This window comes from Narcine bancroftii, chromosome 2, assembly GCF_036971445.1.
Source record: "Narcine bancroftii isolate sNarBan1 chromosome 2, sNarBan1.hap1, whole genome shotgun sequence".
NCBI classification, from domain to species: domain Eukaryota; kingdom Metazoa; phylum Chordata; class Chondrichthyes; order Torpediniformes; family Narcinidae; genus Narcine; species Narcine bancroftii.
Window position 1 is genome coordinate 169,927,601 of NC_091470.1, and position 27,352 is coordinate 169,954,952.

A 27,352-nucleotide genomic window follows, 5' to 3' on the forward strand; every position below is an offset into this window, starting at 1 on the left:
TTCTTACCTGAGGATATCTTACAACTTCTCTGTCATTGTAATATATGCAATATTAATGAGTCTAGAATATTTATAGTACTAATTGAATGAGCTACATGGGTTGGCTGGAGGCAAAGTGTGTTATCCATTTCAATAACACCCTAGAGCACTTCAGCTCTTCTCAGTTCATCAGCAATTATTAAGGAATTTTAAAGCATAAATATAACAAACCAATGGCATCATGAAGAAAGCCTCTACTTCCTCAGGAGTTTGCGGAGGAACTAGTGGAGTTGTTCAAGTGAACCGGTATGGACTTGAAGGGCCGACATGGCCTGTTTCCGTGCTGTAAACGGTTATATGGTTGTATGGAGGTGAATCCACGGGCACTCAGTGACTCTGAGGGGACTCTCTTCTGCTTTTCTTTCTCAGACAAATTATACAGATGGGACAATGATAAGCGAAGCATTCCCTTCCCACTCCATGTTCTTTCACAGCCCCCAGGTCCCCGTACCAAGGGACAACACAGCCTGATCTCATCAATTATTGTGCACTTTTCACACCCAAGCGACGTAGCATGAATTTGAATGAAAAGAACAAAAAAACATAATTTTTAATCTATTTATTCACAGGATGTGAACATATCTGTCGATTCCTGCAATTATTGATTACCTTTACCTGAGTTTGAACTGAGGAGCCAGTTAAAAGCCAATCACATTGAAGGATCTGGAATCATACAGGACCTGGAATTGATAATCATACCACATTTCATCCCTGATATTTCATGGGTTCACAGTTAAAACTAGATGTTTCAACTTTCCCTCCAAATTTATTTACCTGAATGGAGTTTCCACAGTGGGATTCCAAATTGTCTCCTCATTAATTTAGTTACCCAAACAAACCTGTCATTTTTATGGGTAGTAACATTATTAAGCAATGAAATATAATTAGATATTAAATTCAGGAATGTGCAGACAGCAATCAAGGTCAATGATCTTGCCAATAAAATGATAAAGAGAACATAGTTTCAGTTACATCAGTTAATCGGTTAAAATTGGTTACATCAGTTAAAAAAGGCTTTGCTTTCTCGTGTTCTATTTACATTATCAGGCTAAAGTCAGAAGGAAAGATTGTGCTTGCATTTTTTGTGACAGACGACATGAACGAGCTTCAGATTTTCCACAGTAAACAAGTGTTTGTAGAACTTTTCAACTTTATCATTGTCAATGTTTTGATTTAGCACTGCTTTGACAATATCTGGAATGATGGTCCGTTTCTTCTCAATCCTGTGAAGAAAATACTGAACTAAGGATGATCATGTTAAGTCATAGGTCTGCAAGTCTATCTTTCAAGCACTGTTGGCTCTTGCAAAGTGGAAGGGTCCAATGTGAATCAGGGTATGATTTTTCAGGGAAGTGCAATACATTCCAAATCTTCTCGAAGAGAATACAGGTACTCCACGACGTGACCTGCGTGACTTACGTCTGTCGATCGAAAATTTGTTGAAAAAATTAAAATGTATGCGCTTTATTTTGTATTTGACAAATTATAGCAGGGATACAGGGCATGTAAGAGTCAAAATGCGCTTATTTCCCTTGTTATTCGGCGTCCTGGGGTCCGTAGGCTGGACGCAGCCATCTTGATTCCCATGTGCATGCATGAGTCTTCGGTTGGCGCATGTAAACCCACCACGCGTGTACCAACCAAAGACTTGCCCATGCGCAAAGGAATCAAGATGGCCGCACCCAGCCTATGGATCCTGGACATTGACGCAATTCTGACATACATCCATTCCGAGAAACAACCGATCCTTTAGTCCAAATTACGGTTTTAAGTCAGAGAGTAACTGTACAGTAAAATACAATTATCTGGAATTCAAGCAATTAGCAGCCACAAAAAAAAAAATTTGGCCAAAAAAGTTTAAAAAAAACGATTTCTTATACTTTTAAAATTATTTTATCCCTGCTCGGAATGGTGTTTTTAATACTGGAAATCTTCAGCAGGTCAAGCAGAATCTGTGAAAACAGTTATCAATTCAGGATGAAGTTCCCCCTCGGCAGGTTCTGACGAAAGGTCTTTGATCCAAAATAATGAACTGTGCTTCCCTTTCTGTAGATGCTGCTGGGTTTTACCCGTATTCTATTTTTAAGATTTCCCTGATTTGTTTTTAGTTTTTGATTTGTGTTGTCTTATGGCTCCTATTGAGAACCAGCTCTCTCCTTCCTTCAGCATCAACCATCACTCTTCAGTGAGGACCAGGAGTGAACAGACTGGCACCCTGAACTACTATCATGAAGTGTGGGATTGTTTTGTGCCTCTTAAACCTGCGCTAAGGGCAATGCCTGGCACAATCCTGTCTTGGGAATAGGTCCCTCTGGCCTGCAACCTCCCTCATTCGTGGGCTTTACCAATTCCCTGAAACTTCCGTAATTTTCCCACTGCTCTTCAGCTTGCGGGTCCCTTGCTTAAATATGCATGTGGCTGGGACACGATGATTAAAAAAGGCAGCCCCTTATTATTGTGGCCTACTCAGGAACTCCAAATCATTCCTTCAATCTGTCTTGTGGAGTGAATTTACATTCTGAGTGAAATACCAGCTGTCACTTCTCATCAATATCTGGCAGGCTTTGGGACAGTGGGCAATTTCCTAGGTCTCTCATGTTGTGCCCCAGTTAAGATCAGCCCTCTTTGATATATCTTCTGAAAGCCTAAAGTGGTGCTACAAGGAAAATTTAAAGAAACAGTATGCAGTAATATTTTTCTCATCTGTTTGACATGTCAACTGACTAAAGGAGGAGGAATTACAGTAAAACTCTGATAAACCGCTATTGAAAATTCATGATGGATCGGCAACCCTATCATTAGGTGAAGCTTTCTTCATTTCCTTTCCATTCCCCGGACCCTAATTCTTGTACTCCCTTTCCCATTCATCAATTCTGTTAAGCAGCCAACTCATTAGCACATTTTATTATAATACAATCTAACATCTAAAAAAGCAACTTTAAAGTGTGTTGGAGTATTAACTGTAAGTAACTTCTAACAACATGGAAAATCTGTCATAACACCATGCCAAATTAATGGAGTTTACTGCACAGATTTTGATGAAATTTGCAACAGGTTTATATAGAATATAGAAAAATACAGTGCAGGCCCTTTGGCCCAACCCATATATTCCTTCCTAAAAAAGAGTACTAACCCCACCCTTCCCCGTAATCCTCTATTTTTCTTTAATCCACGTGCCTGTCTAAGACTCTCTTAAATGCCCACAAAAATTCAGCCTCCACCACCATCCCTGGCAAAGCATTCCAGGAACCCACAACTCTTCATGTAAAAAAAAAAATCACCCTGATGTCTCCCTGAAACTTCCCTCCCTTCACTGGGCATGTTTGTTGATCCTGCCCTGGAAAAAAAAAGTGCTGGCTGCCCACCCTGTCTATGCCTCTCATTATCTTGTAGACCTCTCATCTCATCCTTTAACACTTCAAAGAGAAAAGTCCCAGCTCTACTAACCTTACCTCATAAGACTTGTTTTCCAATCCAGGCAACAGTCTGGTAAATCTTCTCTGCACCCTCTACATAGCTTCCGTATCCTTCCTATAATGAGGTGACCAGAACTGAACACAATATTCCAAGTGTGTTCTCACTAGAGATTTGTGATGACCTCCTGAACTCAATTCCCCTATTAATGAATCCCGCATCCCATAGGCCTTCTTAACTATCCTATTAATTTGTGCAGCGATCTTGAGTAATGTATGGATTTGAATCCCAAAATCCCCCTGTTCATCCACCCTCTTATGTAACCAACCATTAACCCTGTTCTCAGTCTTCTGGTTGGTCCTTCCAAAATGCATCACCTCACACTTATCCAGATGGAAATCTATCTGTCACTTTTCTGCCCAACTCTGCATCCTGTCCTTATCCCATAACTTTCAACAACTTTCAGGTGCATCCACAACTCCTCCAACCTTCGTGTCATCTACAAACTTACTGATCCATCCTTCTGCTTCTTCATCCAGGTTATTTATAAAAAATCACAAAGAGCAGGGGTCCAACAACAGATTCCTGTGGCACTTCACTTGTCACCGACCTCCAGGCAGAATACTTTCCGTCCACTACTACTCTCTGCTTTCTTCCTACAAGCTAATTTTCTATCCACATAGCCAAGATTCCACTGATCCCATGCCTCATGACTTTCTGGATGAGTCTCGTGGGGAACCTTGTCAAATGCCTTGCTAAAATCCATGTAGACCATATCTACTGCTCTCCCCTCATCAATTTCTTTTGTTACCTCCTCAGAACACTCAATTAGCCTTGTGAGGCACGACCTTCCCTACACAAAGCCTTGCTGTCTATCCTTGAATAGACTGTACTTCTCCAAATTCTCATAGATCCTTAAGAATCCTCTCCATTAGTTTGCACACCACTGACTTAAGACTCACCGGTCTATAATTCCCAGGAGTCTCCCTATTACTTTTTTTAAGTAAAGGGACTACATTTGCCATTCTCCAATACTCTGGCACATCCCCTGTGGCCAAAGAGAATTGAAAGATCATAGCTACTGCCCCAGCTATCTCTTCTCTCACTTCCCACAGAAGCTTTGGGTATATCGTGTCCAACCCAAGGGACATCAATCTTAATGTTTTTAAGAAGATCCAACACATCCTCTTTCTTAATCTCAACATCAACCAGCACACAAGCCTGTTCTATTCCAACCTCACCCTAATCAAGGTCCTTTGCTCTTGTGAATACTGAAGCAAAGTATTTATTTAGGACCTCCTCTGCCTCCAGGCACATGTTAAGCCTCAAGCAACTGGCAATTTTTTTTTTAAATCACAGAAAATAAATAGGTAAAACAATACAAAAGTTTAAAATTTCCGTCTTCCCCACGCAACATGCAATCTCAAGCAACCAGAGAATTTGCTTATCCAATCCCCACGGGTGCCGGATAATGTATTTAGATTTAATTGCCTACCTGTGATCCAGATTCCAAGTGCTGAAGATAATTCTGTTCTCCTTGTTACTGTATGGATTGATGGAATGGTCATACCCACACGATATACTATCAAATGATCCCTAAAAATGTGTAGAAATTCAATTAATTATTTTCAGCATGACCTCTTTTTTTCCTTATCTTGAAAGGAGACTGGCTGATAAGCTTGTTTCAATGGCAATATTGCTTGGAGAAAGTGCTCGAGTCCTTGCTCTATCAACTGCATTCAAACAAAGTGCTGTGCACCCAAATTTCCTCAAACACATATGTCAATGGTGTGCAGAACGGGAGTAAGGAACTTGAATTGTGGTAAGGCTATTTCCTGTTAGTCTATGTTTTCACATCCTGCTCCTGGCTACCTTTCCAGTTCAGCACTGACAAAGCGCAGGGATAGTGGAGATGGTGCCTCTTAGATTAGATCAGATCCTCACCTGCCCTCTGCTCTGCATATAAAAGAAACCAAAAATTTCCTTCCAAACAAAAAATTAACAAGTTTTCACCATTGCTTTGGTTAAAATTGATCTCCAAAACCTTTTGACTGTTATGACAGAAGCTTTTGGGGTGCTATATATCCCCAGTGACTCCGGGAAACCTTGGTCTCATAACTGCTGAAGCTGGAGAAGGAACATTCAGGGTGGTAATGAGAGCCTCAGGGCCCTGCATCAGGAGCACCCAGGTGGGCTTGTGCAAGCAGTGAACAAGCCCACTACCTCACAAACCACCCACCCACCTTGACTCCTACTTAAGCATCATCATCCCCTTCAGAAAACTCAAAAGCCAGAGTGGAAGCAAATCACCTCTGATCCCAGGGCACTGACACAGGCTGCTTTATAAACTCCTGCCGTCACAGTTGATGCAATATAAAATGTAAGGCTTTCTACTTTTATTCCATCTTTAGGTTAATTGAAAATATTGTCTGATGTTTGTGTCTCTGTAAAAGAATGTTCTGATGAATGGCCCTTCGTTGTGACCACCTTCACAAGGGCCATTAGGGATGGGTAATAAGGGATGGGTAATAAAGGATGGCCCTGCCAGTCATTCCAGAGAAAGTACTACACAAAAAATATTTGTCCAGCAAGACTTACCTGTCATCTGGCTTTTCCAAGATCAATAGGAATAGATCAAATCCAATACATTGAAAATCTAGCTCCAATTTAGGATTTTTTAAAATTTAAAAATCTGTCTTATCTCGTGCTATCTCTCATAATTATTTTTTTTCGTCCATCAAGAATTGATCAATCTTCCTCTATAGGAAAATTAAAGGTATTGTTTCATTTGCAAATTTATTTAAGGAAGGTTGTTTAATGTCTTTTCAACAGCCGGCAAGTATAACTTACCAAATTCTCATTTTTTTTAGATATTTATACATTAGAAATTTCTTAAATACCACATTATAGGATTTTTCATTTGTATATCCACCAAATTAAGGGTTATATATATAATAGATTATTGAAATTACATCCAGTACTTCACGATGATTAAAAAAGGCTTGGGAACTGTTTCATTCTAATATTAACCCCATTTGTGACAGATCCAAATCTGAAATTGTTACATTGACACACATGTTTGGTCTTGTTCATCCTTAGAAAACTATTAGAAGGAAATTTTTAATAGCTTTTCAACTACACTCCAGCTATGACCCCATCCAATAATTGCTCTTTTCATAGTTATTGACCCAGACACTTGGAGTTTTTCTGTACCTGTTGAACAGGTTGTGGCCTCCTCTACACGAGCTGCCCTATTCAAATGGAAAGACTCTAGACCGCCAACAGAGATATCATGTATTTGAATCATTGATGAAATTTGAAGATACATGGCGACCTTTATGTCTTAATAATCTAATCTGATTAGATGTATTTACTCTTCCAGATGAGATATTGACAAACCTTTTATTTTGATTTACGGTAGGAACCAAAAACTACAAAATATATGTAACCCTCAAGGTAAGCTGCTCAGCTGTTTTTTGTTAGTTTTTTTTTAATTAGGTTAGGTGGGGTTTTTTTTTATATAATACTTCTGATTTTTTTTCACCAATTCCAGTGGAGGGGGATCGAGTTTATATTGTTTGATCTTAATATGTGATATTGTAATTTCAGTTTTGTTCCCTTTTCTTCATTGTACTGGACTCATTTTAAAACCAATAAAAAAGATTAAAAAAGAAAAGACTTACCTGGCAAATAAAATGGCCATTGTTATCACAAAGCCGACTTTTTTCAATTGCTGTCCTGTCAAAGTAACAGCCATTAAATTTACTTTGTTTAAGCCTTTTTTCAATTTGTTTTACAAATGCATCGTACATATTCACCATTTTTCCTTCAAGTATTTTCCCGTGGTTCTTCACCTGCAAAAAAAAGAGGTGTCCACTTAAAATTAGTTCAACAAGAAAGTCTGCAGATTCTGTGGTTGAATGCAATACACAAATGTGCTGGAGAAACACAGCCGTTAACACAACATTCAGCGGAGCATAGGAGATGGCAGTAGAAGAATGGGCGAAGGGAGATAAATGTAAGGCCTCTGAGTTGCTCCAGCACGTTTGTGCTTTATTCTTAAAATTAATCAATTTATCTCTTGACTGAATCTTGAATGTAATTGCACCATGGATGCAAAACAGCTGAGATTATAGATATTTCAAAAAGAGAATAACTGCAAATTGAATATTTGCAAGGAATTATTTCAAACATTCCAACACTGGCAATCACAGTTTCAGATGCCCTGTATGTTTGTTGAGTTTTCCTTTACATTTTAACGATTTCATTCATCTTCATTAAAATCTACCTGTAAGACCAAGCTTTTGATCATCTGCCTTTATTGTTCTCTTGCATTCATGATTTTACGTGTCAATATTTCCTGTGAAGTAGTTGGGACATTTCAGGACTTGTATACAGAATGCATTTCCACAAGAGGATGATCATTTTGAATTCCATGCCACATCTCTGACTGAGATTCTGGTTACATTACACCCCTTACTTCTAAAGCCCGACAGATGGACATGTTGGTTCATGAAGAAGCTGGATAAATTCAAATTCTCTTCAATTAACAAAGACTCAGGTAACTTTGAGGAAATATTTAAAATAATGAAGCTGCAGAATAAAAGGCCTGCATTTATGAAGCATTTTTCACAACCTCAGAACTTTCCAACATGTTCTACAGCCAATTAATTAATTGCCAAATAAAGTGACATTGGGGAAATATGGTAACCAATTTGCACACAACAAGGTCCCACGATAACATGAAGGTGAGTACAAGTTCTACTTATTGATAATGTTGGCTGCGGGGTAATGAATTCCCTACTCTTCGTCAAGAGAATTGAATTGAATTGGGTAGTCACATGATTGAAATACAGTAAAAAGCTTTGCTTGTTGTCCAGGAAGTTATAGTCAAGGTGTTTGTGATCGTTTACCAAGATTCTCTGGATTCTCAGTATGTCACAGTGGATTGGAAGAAAGTGAATGTCACAGCACTGTTTAAGAAAAGGATGTCGGAAAAAGGCAGGTAACTATTGGCCAGTTAGTTTGATATCTATAGTTGGAAAAATGCTTGAAGCTATCAGCAAGGGAAAAAAAATAGCAAGACATTTGGAGAGAAATCGCTCCATAAGGCAGAAGTGGGATGGATTCAGGAAGGGCAGGCCCTGTTTGACAAAATTATTGGAGTTCTTTGAAGTTATCTCAAGCGCATTGGATAGAGAGGAAGAGGTGGACATTGTGTTCTTGGATTTCCAGAAGGTATTCAATGAGATGCCACATAAAAGACTGACCAATGGAGTGGGGGGGATGTATTAGTCTAGATGGAGGATTGGTTAACCAATCGAAGGCAGAGAGTTAAATAGATGTTTCTTTTGTTGGCAATCAGTGGAGACCCAGAGTGCCATAGGGGTCGGTGGCGGGCCCACGACTAATCATGACATACAGGTACTCCCCGTCTTGCGACCTACACGACTTATGTCCATCCACACATACAACCGTAATTTTGTTTAAAATATATATAAAATTTACATGGATTATGTTGTATTTGGCAAACTATAACAAGGAGAGAGGACATATAAGAGGCAAATGTACTTACCTTGTTAGTTGGCGTCCCAGGGTCCATATGCTGGGTGCAGCCATCTTGATTCCTGTGCGCATGCGTGAGTCTTTGGTTAGCTCATGTGCAGTGGGTTCGCGTATTGGAGTTCATTTGGCACAAGCATGAGAGTTAAGGGTGCAAATTCAGTATTGTTGGGGTGCTTAATTCTCGCGCATGCGCACAGGAATCAAGATGGCTGCTCCAAGCTTACGGACCAGGGGATGCCAACTAACAAGGCAAGCATGGACCAAAATGTGGAAATATTCGCCAAGGGTGATCGACAAATTCAGGAAGCTTTAAGTTGCTATCGTCAAATCTACGATGAAAAAAAGATTTGATTAAAAAGTTTTCTTTAAAACTTCGGTACGCAAAATTCTGACTTGCATCCATTTCAAGATACGACCAATCCTTCGGTCCCAATCATGGTCGTATGCCGGGGAGTACCTATACATTGACAATTTGGAAGAGGAGACCAAGGGATGTGCATCTAAGTTTGTTGATGTAACTAAATCGAGTGGAAAAATAAACTGTGCAGAAGAGTTTCCAGAGAGACATAGGCAGGATAAGCAAGTGGACAAGGGTGCAGTAGATGGATTACAATATTGGTAAATGCAAATGGTGAAGGATTGCAGAATGCTGTCATGGGAGGGGCTTTGGCGTGTATGTGTATGGTTCGTAAAACATTGGTTTGCAGGTCCAACTGGTCATCAAGAAGACACTGAAGATCTTCTGCAACTTTACAGGATACTGGTGAGACCACTTCATGCTGTTCTGGTCTCCTTACTTGACAAAAGATACACTGACTTTAAAGGCGGAGGACAGCAGGTTTATTATGTTGATTCCAGAGATGAGGGGGTTAGCCTGGGAAGTGAGATTGGGTGATCTGAGACTACACTCGCCAGAATTCAGAAGAATGAGAGGGAATCTTCGAGAAACATAAAAAACTAAAAGGGGCAAGTAGAGGTAGGAAAGTGCTTCCATTGGTAGATGAGATCAAAAACCAAGGAATACAGCCTCAAGATTCAGGGGAATAGGACAGACTTGAGGAGGAATTGCTTTTCCCAGAGAGTAGTGAATCTGTGGAATTTTTTACCCAAGGAAACAGCGGATATTTTTATGACGCAGTTAGATAGATTTTTGCGTGGTAAGGGAATTAAGGATTATGTGGAAATAGCTCATCGGTGGCGCTAAGTCCATGACCAGATCAGCCATGACCTTATGGAATGGCAGAGCAGGCTTAATGAGCCAGGTGACTTCTATTTCTTCTGTTCTTAAGTCAATTCATTCAGGGGAGAGAGCAATAATGACAAATATATAAACAGCAGTGCCAGGAGTAGGGTTACAAGAAATCAAGTAGGGAAGGACATAGGGAACAGTACAAAAACATATCACAGGGTATCAAGAAATAGACAATTAAAAATAATGCAGAATATTAGAACTTGCAGGACCCAATACAAGGAGCTCAACACAGCTGCAGCAGACAAATCTACAATGTGCTCAAACATACATTCATTTTCAAAGTGCAATCCAATCCTAAAGGACCGAAAAACATTTATTTACTCGATTAAGGAGGAAGGTCTCAGTTGTTGATTTCACTATACAGTAAAATCCCTGTTATCTGGAATTCAAGCACCGGCAGCCTCAAGCAACCAGCAAAAAATAATTGTGGAAAATAAGTACAGGTAGTCCTCAACTTACAACCATAATGGGGACTGAAGGGTTGGTCATAACTTGGATTGGTCTTAAATTGGATTCGCGCATCTTAACGCGGTATTAAAACAATTTAAAAACAAATGTTAAACTTTAATTAAGAATCTCAGCATATGTACAGTATTTTTTAGAAATTTTGGTCATATGTGCAGACGTAACTCATGAAGGTCATAAGTTGTGGACTACCTGTTAGTAAAAATCACAAAAGTTTAAAATTAGAGGCCCCCCCCCCCCTTCCCTGCCCCAAGAGATCAGTTTGCCAATCACACAAGATCCAATCTCAAGCAACTGGCAAATTCACTTATCCGGCATCTACCAATCCCTATAGGTGCCAGATACTGTGGAGTTTTATTGTATTTGTTTGATCGCAGGATAAAATTACACCTCAAGAACTTTTATTTTGAAAACCTAAGTAGAGCAAGCATTAGACACCACAATTTTACTTTGGCAAAACTCTTGCAAATTCATACCTCTGTCAAATAATTTCTCATTCGTTTGCCACAGCTGAATCTCATGTAATCTGATTTGGTTTTGAATCGCAAGTCCAGACCTGTAAATTAGCAGATTATTATTATATTAATGCTTCTAATTTGTGGAAAAGATGAACACAGTGAAACTGTTTATCTGGTATGCTTGTGCCTTTAATGAGTGACTGACAGATTTTCAGAACCGTCGGATGTTATTTTCGCATTTATAATCAGTTTTGAAAAGTTGTGATAATTTTTCCAGTGAACCTGATAAATTTAATGCAAGGGTGGGAAATGGAGCCCCATTGAGTTTAAAACAAACAAGGAGGAGTCACGTGATGGAGTAGTGGCCGGACGGTGAACTCCAGCCCTCTCCAGAAAAGTCGGGAAAAACGAGAGAAAATACAAAGGCACAGAAATACAAGTTAAAGAAAAGTGAATATAAAGGTGGAAAGAAGATGGAGACAAAAGGAGAAAAATCAAAATCAACGGAAAGAAGAGAGGAAGAGAAGACAACGGAGGAAAAAGGTGAAGGCCTTACCTGTCCGAAGAGGCCCGCTGTGGAGAGAAGACCCCACTACCTCAGGTCGGTAGAAAGAGAACTACAACAATGGCTCACAGAGCCGAGTAAAAGTGCGCAACCGCGCATGCGCGACTCCTCGCGCATGCGCGATGCGCATACAAAAAAACACACCGACGGGAGGGGGGACCAGCTGGGGAGTCGATCTCCACAGCCGGCAACGACAGCTGCAGAACACCTGCAGCAAGAAGACACCACAGAAGACAATGGAAACAAGAAAGAAGAGGAGGAAAGGGCAACAAAGAAACAACAGATGGTCAACCTAGAGGAAGAAGAAGAGGAAGAGGAAGAGTACAGGGAAATAGAAGAAGAAAAGATAGGCAAGGTAAAGGAGGTACTTGCTCTTGTTAGAGGATACATGGAGTCATTTAAAGAATGGCAAACACAGGAATTCAATGATTTAAGAAGAAGAATAAACAACACAGAAAAGAAAATAAATAAAATGGATATGACCTTAACAGAAATGGGGAAAAAAATGGACAAGATGGAAGAACGGGCAATAGCAGCAGAAATGGAGGTAGAAGACTTAAAAAAGAAATTGGAGGAATCTAATAAAAAAACTAAAGAGACACAAGAATTACTAGCCCAAAAAATAGATATAATGGAAAATTATAACAGAAGAAATAACATAAAGATAGTGGGCCTTAAGGAAGATGTAGAAGGCAAGAATATGAGGGAGTTTATAAAAGAATGGATCCCTAAGGCCCTAGGATGTCCAGAACTACAGCAAGAAATGGAAATAGAAAGGGCACATAGAGCATTGGCCCCTAAACCACAACCACAACAAAAACCAAGATCTATTGTAGTAAAATTCCTAAGATATACTACAAGAGAAAAGGTGCTGGAGAAGACAATGGAAAAAGTAAGAGAGGGCAACAAACCACTGGAGTATAAAGGGCAAAAAATCTTCATTTATCCAGATATAAGCTTTGAACTCCTAAAGAAGAGAAAAGAGTTCAATGCAGCAAAAGCGATTTTATGGAAGAAAGGATATAAATTTACACTGAAGCATCCTGCGGTATTGAAAATATTTATTCCAGGACAACAAAACAGACTATTCTCGGATCCAGAAGAAGCACGAAAATTTGCAGAACAATTACAAAAATAGACTGAGGGATGAAGACGGGTAATGAGAGCAAAAATTATCACGATTGATATGTATGTGGGTAAAGACAAAAATAGACTGAGGGATGAAGACGGGTAAGGAGGGTAAAAATGACCACGATTGATATGTATGCGGGTAAAGAGGTATAAGAGTGAATAGAGACAACGGGCATATGTGAAAGTATCTGTAATTAGAGGAAAACATAGAAAGTATAGACAAGAATTAATAAGGGAAGGTAATGGAATAGAGAGAATAAGGAGGGAACTAAAAGAGTGACCTTTGTGACATATAAAAAACGAAATCTTTTCTGGGGGGGGCTGGGTGGGGGGAAAAGAGCGGTCACTGCAAAATCAGTTGACGCTTGCGAGTGGATTCGCAAATCCAAATGGAGAGGGGAGATGTGGTTGTCCGACAAGGGATAAAGGGCAACTCAGGAGGGGAAGGGGAGATTGGGGATAAAGAAGATAGAAATAGGAGAATAAGGAAAATGTTGGATGTTGTAGGAATGTTGTCTGGTAAAGAGTTGAAAATAAGAAAACAGAAATGGAAAAGGAGGAAAGGTAATGATGGAAAAACGGAAAGAGAAGATAAACAAAATATAAAATGGCTACGCTGAACTATATGACTCTAAATATTAATGGAATACATAACCAAATTAAAAGGAAGAAACTACTAAATTTACTGAAAAAGGAAAAAATAGATATAGCATTTGTCCAAGAAACACATTTAACTGAATTGGAGCACAAGAAATTAAAGAGAGATTGGGTAGGACATGTAACAGCAGCATCGTATAATTCAAAAGCAAGAGGAGTGGCTATATTAATTAGCAAAAATGTGCCATTTAAAATAGAAGAGGAAATAATAGATCCAGCAGGGAGATATGTTATGATAAAATGTCAGATATATTCAGAGCTTTGGAATCTACTTAATATATATTCACCTAACGAAGAAGATCAAAAGTTTATGCAAGATATCTTTTTGAAGGTAGCTAATACGCAAGGGAACATACTAATAGGAGGGGATTTCAATCTGAATTTGGATCCAAATATGGATAAAACAGGGAAAAAAATTAACAGGAAGAACAAAGTAACCAAATTTATAATTAAATCAATGCAAGAAATGAAACTTGTGGACATATGGAGGAAACAAAACCCAAAAGAAAAGGAATACTCATACTACTCGACTAGACATAAAACATACTCAAGGATAGACCTATTCCTGTTATCAGCCCACATACAAGGGAGAGTTAGGAAAACGGAATATAAAGCTAGACTATTATCGGACCACTCACCCCTGTTATTGGCAATAGAGCTAGAAGACATCCCTCCAAGAATGTATAGATGGAGTTTAAAACAAACATGAGAAACAGACACCAGTGAGTTTCAAGGAATGTCCAATGGGTTTAAAGAAAGTGCAGGAAACAATACCCAGTGGGCCAGATGCAAAATCATGGGCATTTCCGAATAATCATTCAGGGATTCTCATTTAAACCTTTAAGCCACCTTGATATTGGACAGCAACACGAGAACAAATTCTGCATTAAATCTCATACAGCTGCACTGAAGTGTAACCTTATCTCCAGCACTGATTAATCTTTTTTTCCCTTTCACTTCACCCATGGCAGAAATACCGTAAATATTCGAGTATAATGCGAAAAATGTTGTACCGAAATTCGAGCTCAAAGTAAGGTGGGGGGGGGGGGGGTCACATTATACATGGGAGTAAAATTTAAAAAAACATTTCCGCCAGTTTTAACGATAAGTAAGATTATCAGCAGCCGCCTAGAGGGGGCGGGGGGAGAGATGCTAGCACGACTCGAGCTGGTGGGGGGGGAGAGACGGCAGTGCGACTCAAGCGGGTAGGGGGAGAGACGCCAGTGCGAATCGGGCAGGTGAGGGGAGGGGGCTTGTATTATACATGGGGTAAAATTCCCCCCCCTTTTCCCCTCAAAAATGGGGGGGGGGGGGGGGGGGCGGTCCCGCATTATGCACGAAACGCATTATAGATGAATATTTACGGTAAATGTTGAGATACTTAAAGCACTACTTCAAAATGTAACACACGTTACCTTCAAACCATTTCAGATCATCCTCACGGTTTTCAGCTGAAATATTTTCATTGGATTTTTGGATAAGATTCTGTAGCAACACTCTTTTCTTGAATGATTTCTCATCAGATAACATTTGGCTAGCAATCTGAGTTAACTCTTCACTGTTTGCATAAAATGTATTCAAAACTTTATTTATACAGTAATGAAGCCCTGTAAATTGAATGAGATACAAGTTATTAGTGGTAAGTAACAGCTAAGCAAAATCGATCAATACATTTAAAATTTGATTTTATTGCTCTTGATTTATCGGAGGACATGACTGCAAATTGTTTTGATCTGGATTAAGCCAGGCTGCTGACCGTTTCTGAGCCATACACATGAAAACTACATGTAGTCATGAGATCTAAATTTTATATTAAGTACTGTATAGACATGTGTAATAGTCGATACCATATAAAAGTCGACCCCCTCCCCCTATTTTTGATCCAAAATCTGGTATTTACCATATATCGTGAACTATTCCCTCGGCCCTGCCTGGCCAATCTCCTACCCATCCGAGCTCCCAACACCCCGATCGCAGGCCTACCACCCGATCCTGGCTGTCTGCACATCCACCTCGAAAGATGCAGGTACTTACCGTGGTCAAAAGTAGTTATTGTGTAATAGCTGATCCCCCCCCCCCACTAACTTTTACACTAAAAATTGATCCACCCTTGGAGAAAGTTACATAATCTAAGGAAAAAAAATGAAATTTTTCTTAAAATCTGGCCACCATACCTGCGTTACATATGTGCAAGGATATAGTGTGGTCCCCTGTGCTTCTCTGCCTGCCACCCCCCCCTCCCCAACCTTATCCTTCCTCTCCTGGTGGGGGGGGGGGGGGTGGGTTGGGTCCATTCCAATCAGGCTAAGTCAAGATGAATGTAAAAGACTTGGAGAATGTTGAACTCCGACAGACCCTGTGTTCAATGTGTTTTTCTTTTCTTTTTTAATTTGTTATTTGTCTTCGATCAGTGGCGTCTTGCTTTTTTTAATGTTAAATAAGCACTTTTGCCTTTTCATTTAAGTTAAATTACTTTATTTAAATTTTAACGTGATTTTTTTTGTTATTTTGTGTTGTTGGGGGAGGGGGGATAAAACCAGACTCAGGAGAAGAAATGTAAATATGCTTGATGAATGAGATGGTTGAACTGTCTGAGTTTGGTAAAATCATTAAAAAATTGGTCCATAAAATTTGACTATTACACACATAAATACAGTATGTCTGTCTTCTTTGCCTCCGCAATGTGCCTTTTAGGACACTCCTGAGAGAATGTGATGTTCAGGTAAGTGGGAAACCTACCTAGATAGAAGCACATTTTAAACTCAATAGGACCATTCCCCAACTCTCTGAACTCATTTCCTCCCTCTGACACAGTCCTGGCCTTATACATACACACTATTCAATTTCCACTTCCAACCCCTCAATCCTAATGCTGTGGTCCATGTCAACACAATGTCAATTGTCTTGATGTGGACCAGTTGGTCTACCTCAACATTGCCAAAGATCTCTCCTCATTGCTGCCTCCAAATGACCCTCCCCAATACAAACTCAAATCACTCCCTCAAATGACCCTCCTCCAATGCTGCCACCATCAAACCTATCCAGTGAGATCCTAAATTGCCTCCACCCCACCAATGCTGCCCTTGATCCCTCCTCTCTCAATGCCCAAGGCTGGTCTCCTCTGAACCGCAGTGTCCAAAGAGAGCATGATTTCAGATTTATTGTCAGAGTACACACTTTATATCACATACAATGCTAAGATCCTTTTTGTCCTGTGGGCGAGGCAGAATTACTACTTATTGGTAGTGCAAAAAAATAACTGCACAACTTACAAATATAAACAAATAAATAAATGTAAACAAACTGAAAAAGAATGAGAAAAAAAAAATTAAATAAAGTGGAAGACTCCTTAAATGAATCCCTGATTGAGTTTGTGGTTGAGGGGTCTGATAGTGGAAGGGAAGCAGCTGTTCCTCAACCTGGCAGTGTGAATCTTGTGGCCCTGAGACCTCTTTCCCAATGATAGTAGTGGAAATTTACAAACCAAGTAAGTGCACAAGAACAGGGTACATGGGATATGTGGAAAATGTCGGTCCATCCAATATTTGGTGCACAGAATTTGTTAAGTGTCAAGAATTGGGTCGTGTTGATGTTCAAAGGAATCTAACGTGCGTCTCCAGCAAGCATGGCATGCCTGTTTTATTGTGAGAGAATTTAAGTACAGGTGTGAAGATTTCTTATTCCAGTTATGATAAGGATCCAGCTGGAACATTTGGTACAGATTTTATAACCTTTTTTTTTTGAAAAAATAATACTTGCCATGGAGAGAATGCAGGGATTAATTATACTTCTTCCTTGAATGGCGAGTTTACCATTTGAGAAGTTCAGTAGACTAGGCCTGCAGTCTTGAGAGAGTTTAGGAAAATGAGGGTGATCCCACTGTAGCAAAATTCTTTCAACAGTATTGATTTAGAGAAAGAGGGGAGCATTTAGGACATCAATGAGGAGAATTTTTCAAATAAATGAAAATCCCCGTTACCCAGAATTCAAGCAACCGGCAGCCTCAAGGAACTGGGAAAAAAAATCACGGAAAATAGGTTAAAAAAATACGCAGGTTCTCCAATCAAGCAACACGCAATCTCAAGCAACAGAAAATTCACTTATCCGGCACCTATCAATCCCCATGGGTATTGAGGGATTCAGTTTACTTCGAATATTTATGCCCTAGCATGCTGTGGAATCTCAGTTGCTCAAGGCAGAGAATGATAAGATTTCTGGTTCTGACGAGGATAATGCTGTAAAATGGCACTGGGCATAAAACAGCCGTGATGTTGATGAATGCTGGATCATGTTTAAAGGGATTGAAGCGGGGTAATGACCTAAAATCTCAGCCATCCCTTTATTTCCACAGATGCTGCTGAACTCCCCGAGTTCCTCCAGCAGTTCTTTTTTCCCTCTGTTGCTGAGCCCTGCATCTGCAGCTCCTGCCATCTCGAATGATAACTTCTTCCCTCTCAACCAATGGTTGCCACCGTCATCCAATGTCCAAACCCACAACCATGGAATGGACCTGTTTGTACTGGGAAGTCAATTGAGATCTGGCTGAGCTCAGAACCAGCACTTTGCCCACTGTATCATGCCCCGCCACGCCGTCCCTCAACCCAGATCATCATTTCACCCTGCCACCCTCTGCCAGGATACCTCACCCTGCCCCTTTCTGCCCATCCTCATTTACCTCCATTCCACTGCTGCCCTTCCTTAAGAATGATGACCTCACAGTGATCATTCAAGGTGTAAAAGTAGTCCGCATCAATTTCAGTCCCATCTTCAAATAGGCATACACGACATCCCTTCTGTGGCAGCTATTCAAAATCAAAATGAGCAGTTATCATCATGTTTTGAGTGAACAATATTGCTATTTTAATAAAATAGTTTTCAAACGACTCATTGAATCAACTGCCTATAGTCTCCCATGCCCAGACATACCATATCCAAATGTGGAATCTCGGGCACTTGTTGGTCTTAAGTGCCCGAGATTCCAGTAGCTAAAATCCCTGGGTCAAGGCTTCAGCTAACAGATCATGAATACCTTATGTACATGTGTAAAGGTCGATCCCCCTATATTTTTGCCCAAAAATCTGCTATTTTCCATATATCGCTGTAAAAGTCAATTACCCCATTTTTGGCCCTGGCTGCCTGCCCATCGGAACACCCAATGCCTCAAAAGCCATCAGAAATTTAAAAGAAACATTAAACTAAACCAAAAAAATGAAACTTAACATTCTCCATTTATATCCCAGAATTATTCCCGTTGATGTCATGGATACTGTACCCAGTCAAACTAAATCTGTCTATAAATTCAAGCCGTAAGAAGAATGGTGGTGGTGCCAGATCTGCTACAATGGAAGCACGGCCACTGGTGCGGACCCACGGAGAGCGAGGAGAAGGAGACACAGCGATCCTCTACCACCCAGTCCAACTACTGACGTCTCCGTTCAGGTTTTAAATGACCTGTTAAAGGAACTGACGGTGGTTATTTAAAATCCTGCATCTGCCGGGTCTGGGACCAAGATGTTTTGCAGTGGCCTGAGGGGGTTGCAGACTCTGGGGAAGCAGGGGGCTTGCTTAGGGCACCAGAAAATGAGCAGCACGGTGACCACCAGCGAGGGGCTCTGAGCACAGGTTAGTGGCTTGAGGCGAGGAACCCATGTAGTGCGGGATGCTGGCGACTGTGGTCAAGAAACTCGCACCAGGCTGCAGACTGCTGGAGAGTGGCTTGAGACTTGCTGAAGGGGTACCAGGTATCGGAATGGAATCCAAAAGGGTGCCGAAGGTGGGAGGGGCTCCCGAGGGATCATGGGTGCAGAAGACTTACTGATCATGTCGGTGGTTTGGATCTGGAGCTTGGGATGGCTAATCTTTGTCTAACAAAAGTCCATATTCTGTAATATTACACCTGCTTCATTACATAACAATAAAGTGATTTTGAACCATATGCATGTTTTAACAATGCATTGCAACTGCATTACACTTACACTTGCTTTCATTTAAACAGGGTAAATCGTGGTGTTTCCATGTGGAACCAATGGCATTTATCTGGGTACACAAATCACTAACCCATACATTTTACCCAACTTTAGAGTTGGGCAATATCTCCATTCATATGAATCATATTACAGCTTTGCAACTGGCCCCTAAACTCATTTTGACCCAGAACCACCTCTGGACTTGGTGGTGAGTCCATTGGTGACATAATTGCAGATCCAACGCACCTCTCTCTTTCTATGTTTGACTTGTGTTGCAGTGCATGGATGCAGAATTGGAAAAAGTGCTAACTTGAGAGGGTAGATGGGCTGAGGTTCTCTTCAGCCCTTGATCAGATCTCAATCTGGCTCAACAACAATGAAAAGTCCATGTATTTACAATCATTCGTATTGGATTTGTCAATATCAAACAGGCATTACTGGCAGCTGCATTGTGTGATAATTCAGAGTTCAGTCACCAACATTTCCAAATGATTATTTAAATAACAAATCAAAATCATACAGTTTAAGACCCTTCATCAGAACTGGAAAAGAGACAAGAAAAACAGGAGAATTGCAGATGCTGGAATGTATGAGCATGCAGTGAGAAGGTTGAAAGGACTCATCAAGTCAGGCAGCCTTCATGGAGAGAAACAGTCAGTCAATGTTTGAGGTCAGGACCCTTTATCAAGACTGAAGTGGATAGAGGAAGCAGCACCGATAAATAGGGGAGCAATTAGAGAGTGGTGATTAAGTGGCAGAGAAGATCACTGGAATCTCCCTCCCCACCATCTACCGGGATCACTGGAATTTCCCTCCCCACCATCTACCGGGATCACTGGAGTCTCCCTCCCCACCATCTACCGGGATCACTGGAGTCTCCCTCCCCACCATCTACCTGGATCTCTGGAGTCTCCCTCCCCACCATCTACCTGGATCACTGGAGTCTCCCTCCCCACCATCTACCGGGATCACTGGAATCTCCCTCCCCACCATCTACCGGGATCACTGGAGTCTCCCTCCCCATCATCTACCTGGATCTCTGGAGTCTCCCTCCCCATCATCTACCTGGATCACTGGAGTCTCCCTCCCCACCATCTACCGGGATCACTGGAGTCTCCCTCCCCACCATCTACCTGGATCTCTGGAGTCTCCCTCCCCATCATCTACCTGGATCACTGGAGTCTCCCTCCCCACCATCTACCGGGATCACTGGAGTCTCCCTCCCCACCATCTACCTGGATCTCTGGAATCTCCCTCCCCACCATCTACCGGGATCACTGGAATTTCCCTCCCCACCATCTACCGGGATCACTGGAGTCTCCCTCCCCACCATCTACCTGGATCTCTGGAGTCTCCCTCCCCACCATCTACCTGGATCACTGGAGTCTCCCTCCCCACCATCTACCGGGATCACTGGAATCTCCCTCCCCACCATCTTCCCGGATCACTGGAATCTCCCTCCCCACCATCTTCCCGGATCACTGGAGTCTCTCTCCCCACCATCTACCGGGATCACTGAAGTCTCCCTCCCCACCATCTACCGGGATCACTGGAGTTCCCTCCCCACCATCTACTGGGATTGTTGCCTAAAGAAGATGCACAAAATCATTGAGGACCTCTTCCAGCTGCTCTCATCAGGAAAGAGATACAGGAGGATCAGAGCCAGCACCACCAGGCTGAGGAACAGCTTCTTCCCACAGGCAGTGAGAATGCTCAACGGCCAAAATAACTGTTCACACTAATCATCCGAAACTCTAAAATGAATGAAACAATATTTATTTATTTAATGTATACTTGTCCTGCATGTGTATTGCCTGTCTGTATGTGTGTTCTGACTGGCTGGGTGTCTGTACGTTTTGCCCCGAGAACCAGAGAACCAGACAACTGTAGGTAGGGAAGAGACAACTGTAGGTGGGGGAGAGATTACTGTAGGTGGGGGAAAGACGACTGTAGGTGGGGAAGAGACGACTGTAGGTGGGGGAGAGATTACTGTAGGTGGGGGAGAGACTACTGTAGGTGGGGGAGAGATGACTGTAGGTGGGAAAGAGATGACTGTAGGTGGGGGAGAGACTACTGTAGATGGGGAAGAGATGACTGTAGGTGGGGGAAAGGTTTGAAGAAAAATGAGAATGGGATCAGGTGAAAGAGAGATGGAAACAGTGGAACTGGATAGGGGTGCGGTTTCAAAACTGAAGAGACAAGTAGCTTGGTAAGCTTCGGGGAGGAGGTGTGAGAGTGGATAATATCTTTGATGCAGTAAAACTAGTAGAACTGGATGACTTCTTCCATACACTAGTAAAACACGAAAGTCTTCAGACACCATTGTTGGTAAAAACACAATGCTGGAAAAACTCAGCTGATCAAATTCACTCATTGACCAGATCATATCTTATCCTTAAGTTTACCCTAAAAAGACTTATTTTCTTCCCTTTCACCTGAAAAATTAACCCTGTTTCTCTTTCTATAGATGCTGCTATTTGGCATGTAAATCCAAGACTGCAATGTACTAAGAAACACAACATGGCATTAAAAAATAAAAACAACATGCCTAATTTGCAATACTGAGGAAATACCCCAGAGCAAATTTTAATATTTTGTATCTGAATCAGTGAGACTTACTGAGAATTTTTCACACTGCATTGTAAAATGGAGATTCTCCGGAAATTATCCCGGGAACCCTCCCATGAACCCATGGTGTGAAATGGTCTGCCTGGGAATTTTAAACAGGTCCACGGAAATTGTTTTGGACCACTCGCTCCCTGCGGTGTGAAGAGCCAAATGGCCAAGCAGGTGAAGCCTCGTAAAGTCAGAGCTTGTTGGCAATTAAAATTAAAAGATACATACCACCTGACAACAGCGGACTCCTTCAGACCGTCGTGATGGCAGCGCAATGCGGGATGAATGGCTGTCCTCGTTAACCATGATCCCTCACGCGGCTGTATTTCCCAGAGTGGTTCCATCTGCATGAGGGATTATGGGAAACAAAGTTGGCCATTCATCCCACACTGTGCTGCCGTCAAGACATGCTAAAGTATGGTGGAGGGGATATGGTGGGTGGGTGACTGACCGACCAATCAATGGACAGACGGAGGGAGGGAGGAAGCAGGTGGGTGAGCGAGTGACCTATCGACAGCCGGGAGCGGTGGGTTGGCGAGTGATGGATGGGCAGGGAGTGAGCGCGCAGGCAATCAACAGATGGATGGGGGAACTTATTCTTACTCCCGTGACTGTGTCATGCATCATCGGTTTGGGGGGGGGGGGAGGGTGGGAGCCCATAAATTGCCGAGGAGGGCAAATTCCCAGGAATTTGGACCATGGTGTATGTGATAGTACAGATTCTATCACCAATGTGTATATGTACAGATTGTAGTGTAGGATGATTGTGATTGGCTGAAAGCGAAGCCAAGCCTATTGGCAGGTCTTAAAGGGTTGCTCCTAGCCAGACCTGATCATTCTGGACTGGTCGACCTACATGTGATACGCTCCAGTCTTCTAGTTAATAAAAGCCTTGCTTTGGATCAATAAGCCTTCGATTCTTTCGACGCGCTCTACAGTGTGAAAGGCCCGGGAGGTCCTGAATTCCTGGGAATTTCTCCAAGACAAATTAGGGTCACCACTCGCTCGCCTGTGGTGTTAAAGTGCTACTGCAATTGACTATTTAGAGCCAAACTGGCAGATGAAAGATAAATTAGATACACAAAAAAAGGAAAATGTTTCAAAACTGTTTCAATGACATTCAGCATCTGATTTATCTACGATGTGGCTTATGTGGTGATGACACAATGTATTGATGAGAAGTGGGTATCACCTATCTTGCATGCTACACTGTTAACAGTTTAAAGAATGTCCATGTTTAAAACAATGCATGATACTTTTATAACCATTAAACTATTGCAATCCACTCATTCAATTGTTTTGTGGACAAATTTACATTGTAAGCAGTTTTGTAAATGATTGGATTTGTATAATTAATGGCTTCCATGTACACTGGACAACAATTTTTTTATCTCCAAGCTTTGCTTCCTGAAAAAAAAATGGGGATTATGATAGACAACGTCAAGCTGAAAACAAAGATGATTTCAAATTTGCTGTATCACACAGAAAGTTGGCAAAAAAAAACATGAAATTAACTTTTATTGAATTTAGCACGTTTAATCACATAATGATACTGACAGCGCTTGATGTCCTGTTTTGCGGAAACTGCCAAAATGTTTGGCCTGGAAGAAAACGGAGGTCCTCCATCAGCCAGCTCCCCTCCATGACTACCAGCCCCCCCACATCTCCATCGGGCACACAGAACTCAAAACGGTCAACCAGTTTACCGACCTCGGCTGCACCATTTCATCGGATGCAAGGATCGACAACGAGATAGACAACAGACTCGCCAAGGCAAATAGCGCCTTTGGAAGACTACACAAAAGAGTCTGGAAAAACGACCAACTGAAAGACCTCACAAAGATAAGCGTTGTCATACCCACGCTCCTGTTCGGCTCCGAATCATGGGTCCTCTACCGGCATCACCTATGGCTCCTAGAACGCTTCCACCAGCGTTGTCTCCGCTCCATCCTCAACATTCATGGGAGCGACTTCATCCCTAACGTCGAAGTACTCGAGATGGCAGAGGCCGACAGCATCGAGCCCACGCTGCTGAAGATCCGGCTGCGCTGGGTGGGTCACATCTCCAGAATGGAGGACCATCGCCTTCCCAAGATCATGTTATATGGCGAGCTCTCCACTGGCCACCATGACAGAGGAGCACCAAAGAAGAGTAACAAGGACTGCCTAAAGAAATCTCTTGGTGCCTGCCACATTGACCACCGCCAGTGGGCTGATATCGCCTCAAACCGTGCATCTTGGCGCCTCACAGTTCGGCGGGCAGCAACCTCCTTTGAAGAAGACCGCAGAGCCCACCTCACTGACAAAAGACAAAGGAGGAAAAACCCAACACCCAACCCCAACCAACCAACCAATTTTCCCCTGCAGCCGCTGCAACCGTGTCTGCCTGTCCCGCATCGGACTTGTCAGCCACAATCGAGCCTGCAGCTGACGTGGACTTTTACCCCCTCCATAAATCTTCGTCCGCGAAGCCAAGCCAAAGATACCGATACATTGCGTTCATTCAACTGACCTAAAATGTTTTGCCACTGATTTTTGTTTGTACCCAACATCTCCCATTGAGTACAATAGTTGGCCAGCATTGACGGATTCCAGTTGCCCTTTTCCACGGTTGCAATGCCCTGATGAATCCTTTCACCATGTTCAAAACTGACTGCACCAAGATCAGCAGGGAAGAAGTCCAAGTGCAAATGCAGGAAATTAATTTTCAATGAATATGCTTGAAGTCAAAGTAAAATGACAGAAAATCACAAAATAGGTTACATCTAAAAAAACGCTGGAAAACTTTTGTGATCAGCACCAGGATCCATAAAATCCACCCAACCTTCATTGACCGGTGTTATCCCCTAATCCACAGGAGATGTGGAAACTGTCTCCTCCTTTCCAGAAGTAAAATCAGTCCAACTTCGGCTGTGGCATGCAGATGGCAAACTTTCATAAGTCAAGCTCAAAGTCATTCTTGACTGATTCACGGAAGCATTTGAGAGAATATGTCTTGCCCTGCCAGATGTTCATAAAACCCAGTACTGTTGCCCAACTATCATCAGTCACTGCCAATCCTCCTCCCTGACTACCCCCCAATCCAGACCTACACCCAGCCACCTGGTCAATAAAGACACACAAGGTGACCCTGGAAAACTTGAAGCATTTTCCAGAGCAAATGTGTCATATCCATCTGATTGCAATGATGGTGGGAAAAGACAGTCAGATTAGCCTCAAATAATTATTAGTTCATTCTTCTGATGATCGACATGAGTAATCAGCAAGTATATAATCGAACATTGAGGTGTTGTGGTCGTTACAGATCGGGGAAGCATGCTGGACAAGAAATAAATGGAGGGAAGTTTGCAGATGTTCAGATTGTAGTAAAAACACATGGAAATCCCGGAGGAACTCAGCCGGTCTCACAATGTCCACAGGGGGTAAAGAAACTGAGGGAAGAACTCAGCGCGTCAAGAGGTGTCGATGGAGATGAAGGAATGACATCCTTTGGCACTTTTACGCTGCAGCACCTGGGTAGCCCTCCTGGGACCCAGGTGCGATTAGTGGGGCCAAGGTCCTTCCAGAACCTTTTAAGCTGCAGGGGGATCGAGCCGTAAAATCGCCAACCGGCGATTTGAGGGGGACCCTGCCCCCGCGATGATGCGTCGAATAACGCGCCACGCACTTACGGGGAGTGACAAACCAAACTCCAAACGAGAACGGGAATGATCTTCAGATGCTGGCCCTGTACAACTCTGCTGGACTGCTGTGACCACCGCTGCCAGGTGAAGGCTGCAGTCATTGGAGCAGCAGCAGGACGGAAGCTCCGGGCATTTCAGTCGCCCGCAACGGCTGACGTCACCGGAACCACTGGGTCGGCGTCGTTCAAGCCGCCGGTGGACGGGACCTGGTTCAGGTTAATGGGGTTGCCTGGCGACCTTTGGACCACGTTGACCGGGTCGGACCCTTTCTAATTCCCATGTGAGTGGGGCGCCAACCGGTTCACCCCATCTTACAAGGCAGCTTGAAAGGACCTAATAAGATCAATGGGGATGGTTAGAGGAGGAACCTGGTGGGGAAGTGCAGTGAAACTCTTGGAAAGTTGGCTGATCGCATCTGACTCCAGTCTCAGAAGAGCTTCGCCCCTGGAACTGGATCTAAATGCCAAAGGGAGAAACCGTGGCGGAGCTCTTCATTTACTGGCCATGAAAAGGCACCACCTGAACAGAAAAGGCGCCACTGGGGCCGCTGCCCAGTTCCGGGTGGAGAAAGGCCGCCCCCCGCCCGTCCGCGCCCCCTGCCCCTCTCGACTCCACACCTGCCATTTCCGGCACCCTTTCCGCACCAGCTCCTCCAGGCTGCGGGCCGCCAGTCCGTACCTCCGATCATCCTCCAAACTCGCCACCTTGAAAGGTTTCGCTCCCATGGCTCGGTGGCGGAGGGCGCCGAGTGCGCGTGCGCGGCTCCCTTCCCGCCGCCCGCCCCGGGAGGCGGCAGATTTCGGGGTCCTGGTCTTAATGCTTCAGACCTTGACTTGCGTCGGAGGTGGAGTGAGCCAGGGCCATTGAGGAAGGATGCCAGGGCCATTGAGGAAGGATGCCAGGGCCATTGTGGAAGGATGCCAGCGCCATTGTGGAAGGATGCCAGGGCCATTGAGGAAGGATGCCAGGGCCATTGAGGAAGGATGCCAGGGCCATTGAGGAAGGATGCCAGGGCCATTGTGGAAGGATGCCAGCGCCATTGTGGAAGGATGCCAGGGCCATTGAGGAAGGATGCCAGGGCCATTGAGGAAGGATGCCAGGGCCATTGAGGAAGGATGCCAGGGCCATTGAGGAAGGATGCCAGGGCCATTGAGGAAGGATGCCAGGGCCATTGAGGAAGGATGCCAGGGCCATTGAGGAAGGATGCCAGGGCCATTGAGGAAGGATGCCAGGGCCATTGAGGAAGGATGCCAGGGCCATTGAGGAAGGATGCCAGGGCCATTGAGGAAGGATGCCAGGGCCATTGAGGAAGGATGCCAGGGCCATTGAGGAAGGATGCCAGGGCCATTGAGGAAGGATGCCAGGGCCATTGAGGAAGGATGCCAGGGCCATTGAGGAAGGATGCCAGGGCCATTGTGGAAGGATGCCAGGGCCATTGTGGAAGGATGCCAGGGCCATTGAGGAAGGATGCCAGGGCCATTGAGGAAGGATGCCAGGGCCATTGAGGAAGGATGCCAGGGCCATTGAGGAAGGATGCCAGG

At 43.0% G+C, this 27,352-nt stretch overlaps 1 protein-coding gene across 4 annotated transcripts; it reads right to left on the minus strand.

The window, feature by feature from the left end:
* Nucleotides 1-583: 583 nt before the first annotated feature.
* On the minus strand, nt 584-26,556 carry dffb (DNA fragmentation factor, beta polypeptide (caspase-activated DNase)). Of its 4 annotated transcripts, XM_069919051.1 has the most exons (9): nt 26,429-26,556; nt 18,222-18,348; nt 14,962-15,153; nt 11,212-11,291; nt 7,272-7,307; nt 7,137-7,186; nt 4,949-5,049; nt 3,492-3,570; nt 584-1,262 (listed from the first exon to the last, which is right to left on the minus strand). In XM_069919051.1, exons 1-9 carry the CDS (start codon nt 26,534-26,536, stop codon nt 1,094-1,096), a joined length of 942 nt encoding a protein of 313 aa, XP_069775152.1. In that variant the 5' UTR covers nt 26,537-26,556; the 3' UTR covers nt 584-1,093. The 4 variants fall into 4 exon arrangements, with proteins under 4 accessions (XP_069775152.1, XP_069775153.1, XP_069775154.1 ...); XM_069919052.1 differs by lacking the exon at nt 3,492-3,570 and adding an exon at nt 22,357-22,472 and having other exon boundaries at nt 7,137-7,307; nt 26,429-26,512; XM_069919053.1 differs by lacking the exons at nt 3,492-3,570; nt 7,137-7,186.
* Between the last annotated feature and the right edge of the window lie 796 nt (nt 26,557-27,352).